General features: G+C 44.1%; 1 protein-coding gene across 3 annotated transcripts in view; it reads left to right on the top strand.

Moving 5' to 3' along the window:
- The window catches only part of USP34 (ubiquitin specific peptidase 34), a 128,065-nt gene that overhangs the window by 109,432 nt on the left and 5,417 nt on the right, over window positions 1-13,216 (top strand). For all 3 annotated transcript variants that reach the window (XM_084829327.1, XM_084829326.1, XM_084829325.1), the window contains 13 exons: window positions 61-105; window positions 1,531-1,635; window positions 2,100-2,247; window positions 2,635-3,269; window positions 3,957-4,114; window positions 5,069-5,147; window positions 5,252-5,378; window positions 5,532-5,639; window positions 6,691-6,795; window positions 8,300-8,424; window positions 8,856-8,979; window positions 11,629-11,708; window positions 12,848-12,988. In XM_084829327.1, coding sequence (XP_084685453.1) covers window positions 61-105; window positions 1,531-1,635; window positions 2,100-2,247; window positions 2,635-3,269; window positions 3,957-4,114; window positions 5,069-5,147; window positions 5,252-5,378; window positions 5,532-5,639; window positions 6,691-6,795; window positions 8,300-8,424; window positions 8,856-8,979; window positions 11,629-11,708; window positions 12,848-12,988 — 1,980 coding nt within the window. The remainder of the gene's footprint in view (window positions 1-60; window positions 106-1,530; window positions 1,636-2,099; window positions 2,248-2,634; window positions 3,270-3,956; window positions 4,115-5,068; window positions 5,148-5,251; window positions 5,379-5,531; window positions 5,640-6,690; window positions 6,796-8,299; window positions 8,425-8,855; window positions 8,980-11,628; window positions 11,709-12,847; window positions 12,989-13,216) is intronic.

The raw sequence follows: 13,216 nt of genomic DNA, 5'->3' as shown, positions 1-13,216 counted from the left end.
TTCACTGGAAAAGTTGCACTAGAGTTGCATATAATCTAAGTTTTTCTTTCTCTTTCACAGATTGTATCCATGCTTTTCACATCTATAGCCAAGTTGACTCCTGAGGTACGTGTAGAATGATTCCACATAGATCATGCTTTGTTTCATAGACGCATCTTGTGAGCCACTGCATCCTTCCCCTTTCACAGGGGTGCAGAGTTGGTCCCTTTGCACTGAGGTCATTGTTCTTGCGCTGGGGTCAGAACCCAGCCTGAGCCTTGGTACCGTAACACACGTACATGAGCCATGTCTTGGCTGTAGTGAAGCTCTGTCATGCCAAAGCTCTGGCCAGGTCGAAGAGGGGTGGGATCATTAAAAGTCCCACTCTGCACAGTCCTAGCAGTCAAATGGTTCCTAGAGCATCAGAAAATGCTGCTTCAGCCCACCCCTTGACCAGCAGCCCTTTATTTGGCCGTGTTACAGTGGTGTTGCTTCCTCCTGTTGACCTGGTGCCAGGTGGAAATCCAGCTCTCAGTGTAGGACCAGTGGAGTATGGTGTCCCTATGGGCAGGTGCCATGAGCCTGACACCCAATATTGTGCTCTCTGTGGGTGATCATAGAAGCCAGCTGTTATTTTTGCTTCATATTTGATGGTACTGGCCAGGATCAGGTGAACTACGTTAAGCTAGCCCAAGGGCTCTTGCTTAACCACTGGGATTTTACTACTTTCCCCCCTTGGAGCAGCAAACCTCCATGCCATGCTGCATGCTACTTTTGTAACTCTGTTTCAAAAGCTTTTTTTGCCATGCAGCAGGGAGATGTGCTCAGAAAGACAACTCCAGAATACCCTTGGGGGTAAAGGTTACGCTATTTGTTACACTCCAAAAGGCTCTGGCATCTCCAGTTAAAAGGAACGAGTAGCGGGTGATAGGAAAGTTTCTTCTCTGGAGAGCCATGGCTGGTAGGAGTAAATGGAATTGGGCTATCAGGCAGTTTCTGAAGGCCAAGATTCTGCCACATTGAGAAATGGAATCCCGGGTGGGATTACACCAGTGGGGGCTGGTGTCTGAGATTAGGCCTCTTTATTCCCTTCCTGTATAATAACTAGCCACTATTGACACCTGTCTGAAGGACAATGTGCCTCTGTGCGCAGAGGCCTCCTTTTCCTGCCATCATACTCTCCCAGGTCTCTGTGCGTCCGCACACACACTCATCATCACCGTGCTATTTATAAATGATGAGCTGCGTTTGGCCTTGTGCAGCGTGTGCAGCCGTAACGCTGCTTGCAATTGAGGAAAGGCAAGTTGGTGGATTCATGAGATCAGGGCTTGGCCAAGGACCACTGCAGTGGTTGCACATGTCCTTCAGCAGTCCTCAAGATGTTTTGTACTAGCTGCAGAATATAAATCTTACAGCTGCATAAATGCACATAAATCATTCACAGAATAAAATCAATCATGGGTTAAAAGTTGGTCTTCAAGGCCTGTCTGCTTTCCTCATATGATTTATATTCACTGCTTCAGCACATATTTTTTTTTTAACGTATTGCAGGCTGCCAACCCATTTTTCAAGTTGTTGACCATGCTTATGGAGTTTGCTGGTGGACCTCCAGGAATGCCACCTTTTGCCTCTTACATTCTCCAGAGGATATGGGAGGTAAAGTATGCAGAGCTTAAACCAAGATTTAGATTTAGAGCCCCTCTGCCCTGATCATATCTCCCCACTAAGCTACTGGGAGGTAATAGCCTTCAAGGAAATGTTTAATCTGCAAACTTGAATAGGCTTAATTGTTAAGCCTCTTCCACCCCTAGAGAAACTCAGAGTTCTTAACTGAACAGGCACAATGGCTGCTGGGACATTTCTCTGTGCACGGAAGTGTAATGGTTGGTTAGATGCTAAGTATGAAAAGAAAATCCACCCATTTACCAAATGTGCAAGGCTGCACACTGGGTGTGATATACCTGCTTGCAGAAAAGCACACATGCAGTCTTGTACAACATTGGCAGTCTTCTGAGTCATGGCCATGTTCACAATACGTGGAATGCCACCCAGTAGTCTGGGGTTTTTTTGTTCATTTGTTTGATTTTTTGGTGATTTTCCAGTTTCCCCCATTTTTCTAGGTGATTGAGTACAACCCTTCTCAGTGCCTGGATTGGCTAGCAGTACAGACGCCTCGAAATAAGCTTGCCCACAGTTGGGTGTTGCAGAATATGGAGAACTGGGTAGAACGCTTTCTTTTGGCTCATAACTACCCTAGAGTGAGAACTTGTAAGTTGTTAATTGCCTTTTCTGGTTTTAACTTCTTCTTGATAATTCTGTTTTAATTGCAGTTATACATAAAACTGTGGAGTCTACTGTTTTGCTTATTATGCAACATTTTGAGTGACCAAATTAGAAAAGTGGGTAATGGTGCATGGGACTATTTGGAAGTTCAAGACCAGGCATCCCAGCACTATTTCTGCCACTGAGTTACTGTGCCATCTTGTACCATCTGGCTATGTTTCTCTGTTCTCACCTGCGATATGTGTGGGAACAGGAGTGTAGTTTTATGCAAATCAAGCTTTAAGCAGAAAGCGCTATTCCATTTTAAAAGTGAATATGCACAACCTAGAAAAGCTTGGTTAGTGTATTCACCTGTGTATTTATCCTTTGCAGCTGCAGCCTACCTTCTGGTCTCTCTTATTCCAAGCAACTCATTCCGGCAGATGTTCCGATCCACCCGGTCACTACACATCCCTACCCGAGACCTTCCCCTAAGTCCAGATACTACGGTTGTCCTTCACCAGGTTTATAATGTACTCCTCGGGCTGCTCTCGCGAGCGAAGCTCTATGTTGATGCTGCTGTTCATGGGACTACAAAGCTGGTGCCCTACTTCAGTTTTATGACTTACTGTTTGATTTCCAAAACGGAAAAACTGATGTTTTCTACCTACTTCATGGACTTATGGAACCTTTTCCAGCCTAAGCTTTCTGAGCCAGCTATTGCCACCAACCATAACAAGCAGGCCCTGCTCTCTTTCTGGTACAATGTCTGTGTCGACTGCCCTGAGAATGTGCGCCTTATTGTGCAGAACCCTGTGGTGACCAAGAACATTGCCTTCAATTACATCCTAGCAGACCATGACGATCAGGATGTGGTGCTCTTTAACCGCGGGATGCTGCCTGCCTACTACGGCATTCTGCGGCTGTGCTGTGAGCAGTCCCCTGCATTCACCAGGCAGCTGGCTTCTCATCAGAATATCCAGTGGGCATTTAAGAATCTCACACCACACGCCAGCCAGTACCCAGGGGTAAGTCCATTCATACAGAGGGGAAGATAGAATTGTTGATTTGCAGAAGTAAGAAACCTCTTAAGAGAAGAGGTGTTTAGAATTCTGAACTGGCCAGCAGGGTTTTATTGGAGGGCTGCTTAGAAGAAAAGAGGGAAGGTGGTGGTCAAGGACTCATCTCCTCTCCTCCAGACGGAGGGCCAGCACTTACAAGTGCATCTCTTGCCTCTGTATTGGCAAACAGAGGCTACTTGGTGGAACTCAAGAGGATTGTTTTTGGCCTTAGGGGCTCCAGTTGTTGATACCTAATTTAAAGACTGTAAAGGAATCAAAAAGCCTCTTGAGTTCCATAATGGTTATTTTAAGTTAAGTCCTTAGTTAATCTCCACATTTTAGAGTGCTTGCATCTTTTATTTTGATCCAGTTTGTTTTCTTTTTGTAATTTTTTAAAACAAGTTTTGTTGCAGAGGTGGGAAGGGAGGTAAAATAATAAGTATTTAGAAAAGGGCCAGGGCTCATGAACACATGAAACCAAGAGTGCATTTTTAAGATGGCATTATGAAGTGAATACCTTGGGTATATAAATTTACAAATTCATGAAATACTGGCTTTGTAGGAGCATTTTCCTTCCAGTGAAATAACGATCAGGACTTGAGGATTTTTTCACTGAGTTGTTTGCTGTAGTCTGATGCTTGTTCCTTTGTTTAGGCAGTGGAAGAGCTGTTTAACCTCATGCAACTGTTTGTAGCTCAGAGGCCAGATATGAGAGAGGAAGAACTGGAAGACATTAAGCAATTTAAGAAAACCACCATAAGCTGTTATCTCCGCTGCTTAGATGGACGGTCATGCTGGACTACTTTAATAAGGTACCTAACTTCTGGAATATTGATGTAGAATAAATGTTTGCATCTAACAGTGTGGTCCTAGACATATCTACTCGGATGTAAGCCCCATTGAGTTCAGTAGGTCTTACTCCCAGGTATGTGTGTGTATAGAATTGCAGCCTTAGAATTTGAAAGACCAGAACATTGTGGGAAAATTAGAACCTTCTCTGCTCTCGACTGCACACAACTCTATTGTGTTTTTTGAGGAATGCAGTTTTTCATCCTACGTTGTGCATTAGTTGTGTGAGTGCTGTGTGGAATAGATGTGTCATTGTTGAAAATACCTATGGTATAGTTCCTGTGGCAACTCCCTGGCCACATCATTTTATGAATATAAAAGTTTTTGGTGTGTATTATTTTACCCACACACGCACATGCACCATTGGTGAAATCTCTCTCCCCATCACAGTAGCTTTTTCACCATTTTGTCAAACTTCTGTTTTGTGCCTACAATGCTGGGATCTTCCCCAGTGATGTGCACACCTCACCTTGATTTTTTGTTAGATGACAAACGTAAGTTTGGTTATTTTTCCTCCCTAAACTGCACCCACCATTGAACACTGGAGAGATCACACTGAAATGTGTTACGTATACGTGTTTATGACAGGATTTTCTCTTTGACATTTGAACATTCATCTCCCACACAAAAAGAGACATTTTTCCAATGGAGGAGAAGAGGTGTACAATATATTACCATGCAAGACCTAGCATAATGAAATTTGATGACTGTGTTCAGACACACTGCCACTTTTCAGCTCCAACTACCACCTCAACCCTTTGCAGTTGTTTTCAGAATTGCTTGGGAAGGGGGAGAGAAAAGTAAAAGACATTGTAATCTGATAGCTATGCTTTGAAGATTGAAATATTGGAATGATATGCACCTTGAGGACACATTTCTGCCTTAAGGTTATTTTTTTCTTACCTTTTCCCCCCAAGTGCCTTCCGAATATTATTAGAAACTGATGAGGACCGGCTTCTTGTTGTGTTTAACAGAGGCTTAATCCTGATGACTGAGGTAAGGATATTATTATTTTTTCTTTTATTTACTTTAGTGCTGGGAGAATATTGTAGAATAAAATAGGTGTAAGTAATGTGCTGTATGGCTTTTTTTTTTGGCAGTCCTTCAACACTTTGCACATGATGTACCACGAAGCCACAGCTTGCCACGTAACTGGAGACCTGGTGGAGCTTCTGTCTATATTTCTTTCTGTTCTCAAATCTACCCGGCCATACCTGCAAAGAAAAGGTTTGGATTTTATTTCTCTTTAAAAAAAATTACATTTATATTTTTTCTGTTTGAAAATAAATCATAAAAGCCAAGAAATAATGCCACTATAAATCAACAATTCATGTGCTGAATGGTAAACTGTGTTAACCTGGTGGTATATTGTATTTGCAGATGTGAAACAAGCACTGATCCAGTGGCAGGAGCGAATAGAATTTGCCCATAAACTTTTAACTTTGCTAAATTCATACAGTCCTCCGGAACTTAGAAATGCTTGTATAGGTAAGGTATATTAAAATTAGCGCAGTCCAAAGGGGCTGCTAAACAATAACTTTAAGAAAGCTTTCTGTTAATCTGTCTGTTTCTAACATTCAGTGTCCATGTGCAGACATGGAACATACAAAAATGGAGGGTGCTCTATGGCTGGGGACGTTAGATGGTAGAGACCCACTGCCATAGTAGAAAAATAGCAGAGGGTAATAACAGGACCCCCACCTCTTCCCCAAACTGCCCCTCATGCTACTTTCTTTCTTTGAGCCTAATTCATCCTTCTCTTTCTCCTCTATCACTTCAGGGACAAATGGGCTCAGTCTCTGTCCACCTCCTGAAGTAATGGGGCAGGGGGAAGAGAAGGATTGGGCATAGACAGAACGTCAAGGTTTTCTATGCCTGAAATTTGTACCATCCAAAGAACAATGCGCAGAATACCCGTGATAGTCCCCATATGGTCTGAGCTAGAATAAACACTGTGACTGGGATCTGTAGGCACACATGGGGCTTCTTTGGCCCGCTGCTTCCCACCACTGCAGGCCACTCTGAGAAAGGTGGGGAGGGGTCCTCCTGAACAGCCTCCAACTTGGTAAAAGAAGCTGCAGTCCAAAGTGCAAATTACAAAACTTCCAGTTCTTGCAGCCTATTGAAAAGATTCCATGCGAGTTCCAAAAAAGGCACTGAATGCCATATTGGGTGCAGAATTTAGCTTCTTGAGAATCCCAGGGTGTAGCCCTTACGACTGCAAAGATTATGTTTGGAGATTTTAGCAGGTATCACCCACTCGCTTTATAGACAGGGGTGGCTGAGTAACACTACACCGTGGTTAGGGGTAGGATTTCGGTGCTCTTCCTACCTCCTCGTCCCTCCCCATGGCGAGCAAAACTAGAATAAATTGTTCAAAATAGCAAATATTGCAGGATAAATCATGTAAGATGGGAGAAATTATCCACATTTGCTCAATGTACAAGGTTTATTACAGGGTACAGAACTTTATTTTTTTAAGTGCGCATTCCACTCATGCCTCTGGGAAAAATATACAAAGCCAGTGTTTATCTTGCAGATGTCCTCAAGGAGCTGGTGCTCTTAAGCCCTCATGATTTCCTGCACACTCTGGTTCCATTTCTGCAGCACAACCATTGCACATACCACCATAGCAACATCCCAAGTACGTATTTTCAGTTGATGAAGCCTGTTGCTACTGTTTGTGTACAGCCCTAGCATTTTACAGAATATAATAAGCCTGCTTTGAGATTTTAGAATTACCTTGAGACAAAAGGCAACCTGGGGTGGGGGTCCTTTATCAAGCTATCTAGCCAGTTTAAGTAATTTCAGGCATCTTTACAATGCTGGCTTTACCAGCGGGTGTTCTGTGGGACAAGAAATAGGGAAGACTATGGCTAAAAAAAATCTATCTATCTATCTATCTATCTATCTATATCTGTCTATCAAATGTGACAGCTTAAGACCAAAGTAGGGATAGTAAGATGAGCAGAAGCCAGCTGGGATACTTTGTGTGGGAAGAAATGACGGTGGGTAGGTATCTTAGCCCAAGGCCTGCTGTTAACGGAGATGAAATGTGGCCGTCATCATCAGACATGTTCCTAGTCCAAAGAGTTTATAGACTAACCATCAGGAAATGATAAACCAGTTAAGAGATGGGAGTGGCAAAGTTACAAGATAATGTTGGATGTTATTGCAGTTACTGATACACTTGTGTTGGGATTGAGGTTTGGAGGTAATGATGGGAAGATTTAAAGAAGGGTTTTGAGAGAAAGAGAAAAAAAAGATGGTGGGGATGGGTGGGCAGCCATAACATCAATTCCAAGAGAACACGGATGACACAGATTTCGGAAGCAGTTGCCCTGAGGTCAGATAGATTTACGAGTGTGAATGTCTCAGGATGGAACTAGATGTTTGGCAGTAAAGGAAGGATTCCCTATCCTTTGTTTGCCCCTGACTTGCAAAGTGGCCATGAAGAAGACATTTGCCAGGGTGAAGCAACAGGTGGGAGGGGTGCTTAACCCTTCTCCTGCCTGCCACTTCCCTATCAACTAGGGGCAACACGGCTGGGGGAGAGCGGCTGCAGAGGAAAAGCAATCTGGAAGGGAAGGGTTAAGGGTGCCCCTCCCAAAATGCCACTTTCCGCTTTGGTAGGAGGAGGCATCCAACAATGGGTTAAGTCTTCTCCCCCTTCCTGCCCAGGAAAGGCAGGGATCACATGACACATCTTTACATTAGGCTTAGAGACCTAAGGCTTCCCCAAATTGGGAATGCTGTGTTTGCTTCTGAACATCTAGTTCTAGCCTTAGGTTACAATACCATGACAGAAAAGAGCTAAAAGGTTGGATGAGGTCAGACCTTTAAAGAAAATATTTAACATGATGATATGAAAAGCAAGGGGTAGAGCTGAAGAGATTTACCTCTCATTGGTCTTTAGGCATAGCATTTTTTCTCTCCTGACTCTTTAATTGAACAATCAATATATATTACATTAATCTGGCAAAACACCAGTTACATTGATTATTATTGTTAGGGTTGTTAATAATATCATCAACAATACCAGCATTTTGATTTTGCCATTAATAAATGTGGCCTTTCACACAGCTGCTTCTTTTAAGTGCCAAACTGTGTGCATTCGGTAAATTCCCGTTTTCTGATCTCCGTTGCAGTGTCTCTTGGCCCTTACTTCCCATGCCGTGAAAATCTGAAATTGATAGGAGGCAAAAGTAATATCCGCCCACCACGCCCTGAGCTTAATATGTGCCTCTTACCAACAATGGTCGAAGCCAACAAGGTACATCTATGGGGGGCGGGGGGCTCCTTGGACTTCGCTTCAGGATAGTTGTTGGGATTGGGTGAGACTCCAGAAGAATCGTGTCTTGACTATTGGAGAAGAGAGCTGTGCTGTTTAATGTATTTGGGGCTTGGCTCACCATTGATGCCTAGATCCTAACTAAATGTTCTGCATGTAACACAATCCCGACAGCTGGTTTACTCTGGTGGTCAGCTTACAAGAGAGAAGCTGCTTCAGATGCTTTTCTTGCCCATCGCTTCTGTGCTCCAAATCTTTCTCTCCTCTGCCCTCCCCCCTTCTCTAATGCTGGGTTTCAAACATGTTCAGTCCTTAAATGGGGGGGGGGTCTGGAGTGGAGAAGCAGTGAGCAGGGAAACAATGCACACACAAAAACACACACTGGTCACTTTTCACTTCCCTTAAATCTTCAGGGCAAAGATGAAGTTTACGACCGTATGCTGCTAGATTATTTTTTTTCGTATCATCAGTTCATCCATCTCCTGTGCCGAGTTGCCATCAACTGTGAGAAGTTCACAGAAACCTTAGTGAAGATGAGTAAGTGCAGAGATGAAGCTTTGAACCTTGCCTAAAGGATCCCTACGCCACAGAAGGCCCTTGGGAACTATTTAGAAAGAGTCCACTCTCCCCTGGATGTCTGAATATAATGCAGTGCATTTATTTCATTTTAAAGTGAATCTTGGCATGTTGGGGGTTCTGATGTTGTCTCTGTGAAGCAAAGCTCCTACCTTCATGGCCTAGGGTGGGGGTGTTGGGCCTCTTTCAGCCCAAGGGCTGAATTCAGTTTCAGCTCTTGGGGGCCACATTCCAGTGGCAGGTGGGTCCGAAGGCAAAGCGGGTGGGGCCTAATACCAAAACGACCAGCATATGTTAGCTGAAAGCTCTTCCTGCCAGTAACTCAGCCTTAGGAGAGGCATTTCCACCTTTTAGAATGGGGGAAAAACTGCACAAATGCCAGGAAAGCACCAAGTGATTGGTTATCAGGGGCCGGGGAAGGGGCGTGGCCACTTGGGGAATGCCAGAGGGCCAGATTGGGACCTGGGTCTGGGGTTCTGCACGTCTGTCCTAGGCAGATTTCTCTTCCATCCTAACAAACAGGCGTGCAGTTAGGCCTGAACCTTGGGCCAAAGTCCAGGGGGCCTCCAAATGACCACACAGGGAGTGGCAGGTGGTCAGGCCAGCCGATGTAGATGCCCATTTTACTCTGTAGTCCTGATTGTGCTGTGGTTCAAGTGAGTTTAAAATGCAAAACTGCACATGCTCAAGAGTTGTTTTTTTAAAATCGGGGTTGGCAAACAGTTTTGCTGTTGTTTTAACATACAGAATGTAGAAGCAGTTGTAAAGCATGGAATGGTGGTTCCGTGGTGGGGAAGCGAAATGTTATTGAGGGGGTTCACATGACACCGCAGCCTGTCATGGGTAAACTAGCCATGGTAGGTTGTTGTGTTGTCTGAAGCTAGACCGCTTCCCCCAGGGCGGTTTATTTTGGGGCAACAAGCCACCCTGACAACCCATAGCTTGTTGTAGGGGTTATTTAACCCCCGATGGGTTGTTGTGTTGTCCACATCTGGGAGAGCAGTTTTATCATGGGTTGCAGTGATTGGGTATAGAACCGCTGACTAAGAGTGGCACAAACCCCTGCTGCTCTTCCCAACTGTGCCTGCCCATGCTGCCTCAAGCCTCCATCACCTGTAGCTGCCCCTCCAATGAAGGCCAAACAGCATTTTGGAGGGGCTGTCACTTGCTTGCCCCCCTTTTTTTCTAGCCCCAGAAATTTGCACAATTCGAAGCAGTTACTGCTGTGGTTACTGTGAAAGGGAGCCGTGAAAAGGGTGGGGAGCCTAGATCTTCCCTTTCTCAAGTAGCTGGAGTCTCAGGGAAGTCTTGAATGGAAGCAGGACACCGACAAGTATCAGTTCAACACTTAAAACCTAGAGCATCACCTTTCGAAGTGGGTGATATTGTCCTCCTCCCACATCTTTCCCAGTCTTCCCCGTTTTCCCAACCTGTCACTGTCAACCTATAATTAACCTATATGCAGTCTGCTCTTGACAATTTCTTTGTATGTTTCCTACTGCACTTCCTTCCCTTAGACAGCTGAAACATAGAAGGGCATTGACAAGTTAAGGCTATACATAATGGACAGCTGTTAGTGCACTCTTGCACACCTCCAAAAGCCCAATTAAAAAATTATTAAAAAAATATAGCCCCATTTGTGCAAATTTCTGGGGCTGATATATATATATATATATGCCCCATTTGTGCAAAGTTTGGGGCCAAAATAATGTTTATATGTATGTATGTACGTTTGTTTGTTTTCTGGGGCTGAAAAAATAAAAAAGGCTGGGGAACGAACGGGTTGCGATCAGAGCAAGGAGAGGGACAGGACAAGCAGACAAGACGGCGTCTGCCACAAAGGACACTGGGATACCAGCTGGAGGACCAAGGGACAAGGGCGGGGAGAACATCCCACAGTGAACCCGATCGTCTAACAGGCACACCATGGGTTCTTCCACAAACAGCCCACACTGCATAGCTTATTCGCAGGGTGGATTGTGGTGTTGCGCGAACCCGCCTGTTGTGTGCTTAATACACATGGCTGTCGCAGGGGGCGGGGGCATAAGACCATAATGTCCAGGGTCTAAAATTACGTAGCTGCGCCACTCCTAAAAAGACTTAATTGTAAGCCCCACTGAAGGGCTTAAACTGACATTAATTGTGGGATGGCTTGAGGGAGACATTCCACTAGAAGCTTTCACTTAATTTTTTCAAAAATGCAGTCTGGAGAACCAAGCTTGTTTTTAGCTGACCTGATTTACAGTAGCAAATATAATTGTTCCTGCGTTCACATCTGTCCTCTCAGTAGAAGGTTACTGGAGTGGAAGTGCTTCACTTTTACAGTGTAAACATAGTGGGCCTTGCTTCTGAGTAAACAGGCCTAGGATTGCACTGTAAGTTAATTGATTATTCCCTACATTAGTCACTTGGGCTGCAGCTAGAGACACAGGTTTCTTTCCTTTCCTTTTATTGTACTTATATATTACATTTTCTCATACGTCTTTGATGATTTGTCATGACAGCCATCCATCTTGTTAACTGTATAACAATTTTAGGTTTTAAATCTTCAGAGTATATATACCATTCTAACCTGGAGAAATTGTTACATCTTCCCTTTTAAAACTGTAGGTGTCCTTGTTGCATATGAAGGTTTGCCTCTTCATCTAGCTTTGTTTCCAAAACTTTGGACTGAGCTTTGCCAAACTCAGGTAAAATTAAATATATTTGAAAAAAGAATTATTGTTTAAAAACAAACAAAAACTTTAGTGTTTATTATTGCCGATCTTTAAATCACTTCTGTATTCAGTGTTTAATAATAAAAAATAGGACTGTAGCTAGAGTACATGCTTTGCATGCAGGAAGACCCTGCTTCAATCCCTGGGAACTTCAGTGAGAAAGGATTGGGTAGCAGGCAATGGAAAAGATCTGCCTAAGACCCTAGAGAGCTGTTGCTAGTCAAAATGGACAGCTTCTTGTGTTCTTGGGTACCATATCGATGCTTATGGAGCTCCAGGTATAAAAATACCTGTTTGAACCACACAGTGGGGCAGCTTTTTTGCTGTGCAAGCACTTTTCCCTTCTGGGGAGAGGGGACAGGCGGAGAACACTGTTGAGTGAATCAGTCCTGCTTGCTTTGAGGCTTGGCCAGCAGAGGCATATCCTGCTTGCTTCTGAGTAGACACACAGAGGCTTGCTGCCCTGCTTACTTTCATCTGTTCAGAGCTGGTACATCCACAGCAAAAGGCCTGGCATAAGTTGGATGTCAAGAGGGTCACTCAGGTTCTACCTGGAGAGAAAAAGAAAAGTGTCCATCAGGGAAGCTTGGTGGGGAAAGAAGATCTCCTCCTCAACTATTTCTAGGTAGTTGAAGGGGTACATGTTCCTGGCATACCAGTCTCTGGGGAAGGCACCACCTGTGGGAATCACAGCATATTCTCTCATGAGAGCAGAAAGTACAGCTGCTTTTAGGGGTAATGCATCCATAGAGGGAATTTGCAAGGTGGCCATATGGGTCTCCTTGCATATGTTTTCCAGACATTACAAGACTCATGTTTTTGCATCTGTAGATGCTAACTTTTGGCAGAAGGGTGCTGCAGAGGGTACATGTTAACTAAAAGATTACATTGCAGTCCTGCCGTATGGAGGGACTGCTTTTTTACATCCCAAAGTTCTGGAATGCTCTCTGAAGAAACAGTTTTTTATTGCGAATTCCTGTTTAAGGTATCTTCTGGAGGGCATTTCACCCTCCCTTCTTTTTTGCAGAGGGGGTAACTCAGAGGTCTGGAATGCCCATAAGCTAATACCAAGAATTCACGGTCGGTAAACTTCCCTGTATTTCTCATTTCAGTCTGCCATGTCAAAGAACTGCATCAAGCTCCTTTGTGAAGATCCTGTGTTTGCAGAATACATTAAATGCATTCTAATGGACGAAAGGACCTTTCTCAACAACAATGTTGTGTATACCTTCTTAACACATTTCCTTCTTAAGGTATGAAAAGACACTGGGAGTTTTGGTCTGAGGTCCTAGTGTGGAGCTCTCCCCAATGTCCTCTGGCCCATTGCAGGTCTTCAGCAACTTTTATTAACCAGGCCATAACTATATGTAGTCGTATTATGGTGCAAGGAGAGGAACACAGGGCTCTAGCTAGAGAAGCCCAGTTGGAGGCTGCTAGGCAGACTTCCAGGCTGGAGATGTGGTGGAGCCTGTTTCTGTGGA

The sequence above is a fragment of the Heloderma suspectum genome, chromosome 1 (assembly GCF_057233095.1).
Source record: "Heloderma suspectum isolate Gila_16-S chromosome 1, 16-S_ref, whole genome shotgun sequence".
Lineage (NCBI taxonomy): Eukaryota > Metazoa > Chordata > Lepidosauria > Squamata > Helodermatidae > Heloderma > Heloderma suspectum.
This window is presented reverse-complemented; position numbering and strand designations above follow the sequence as displayed.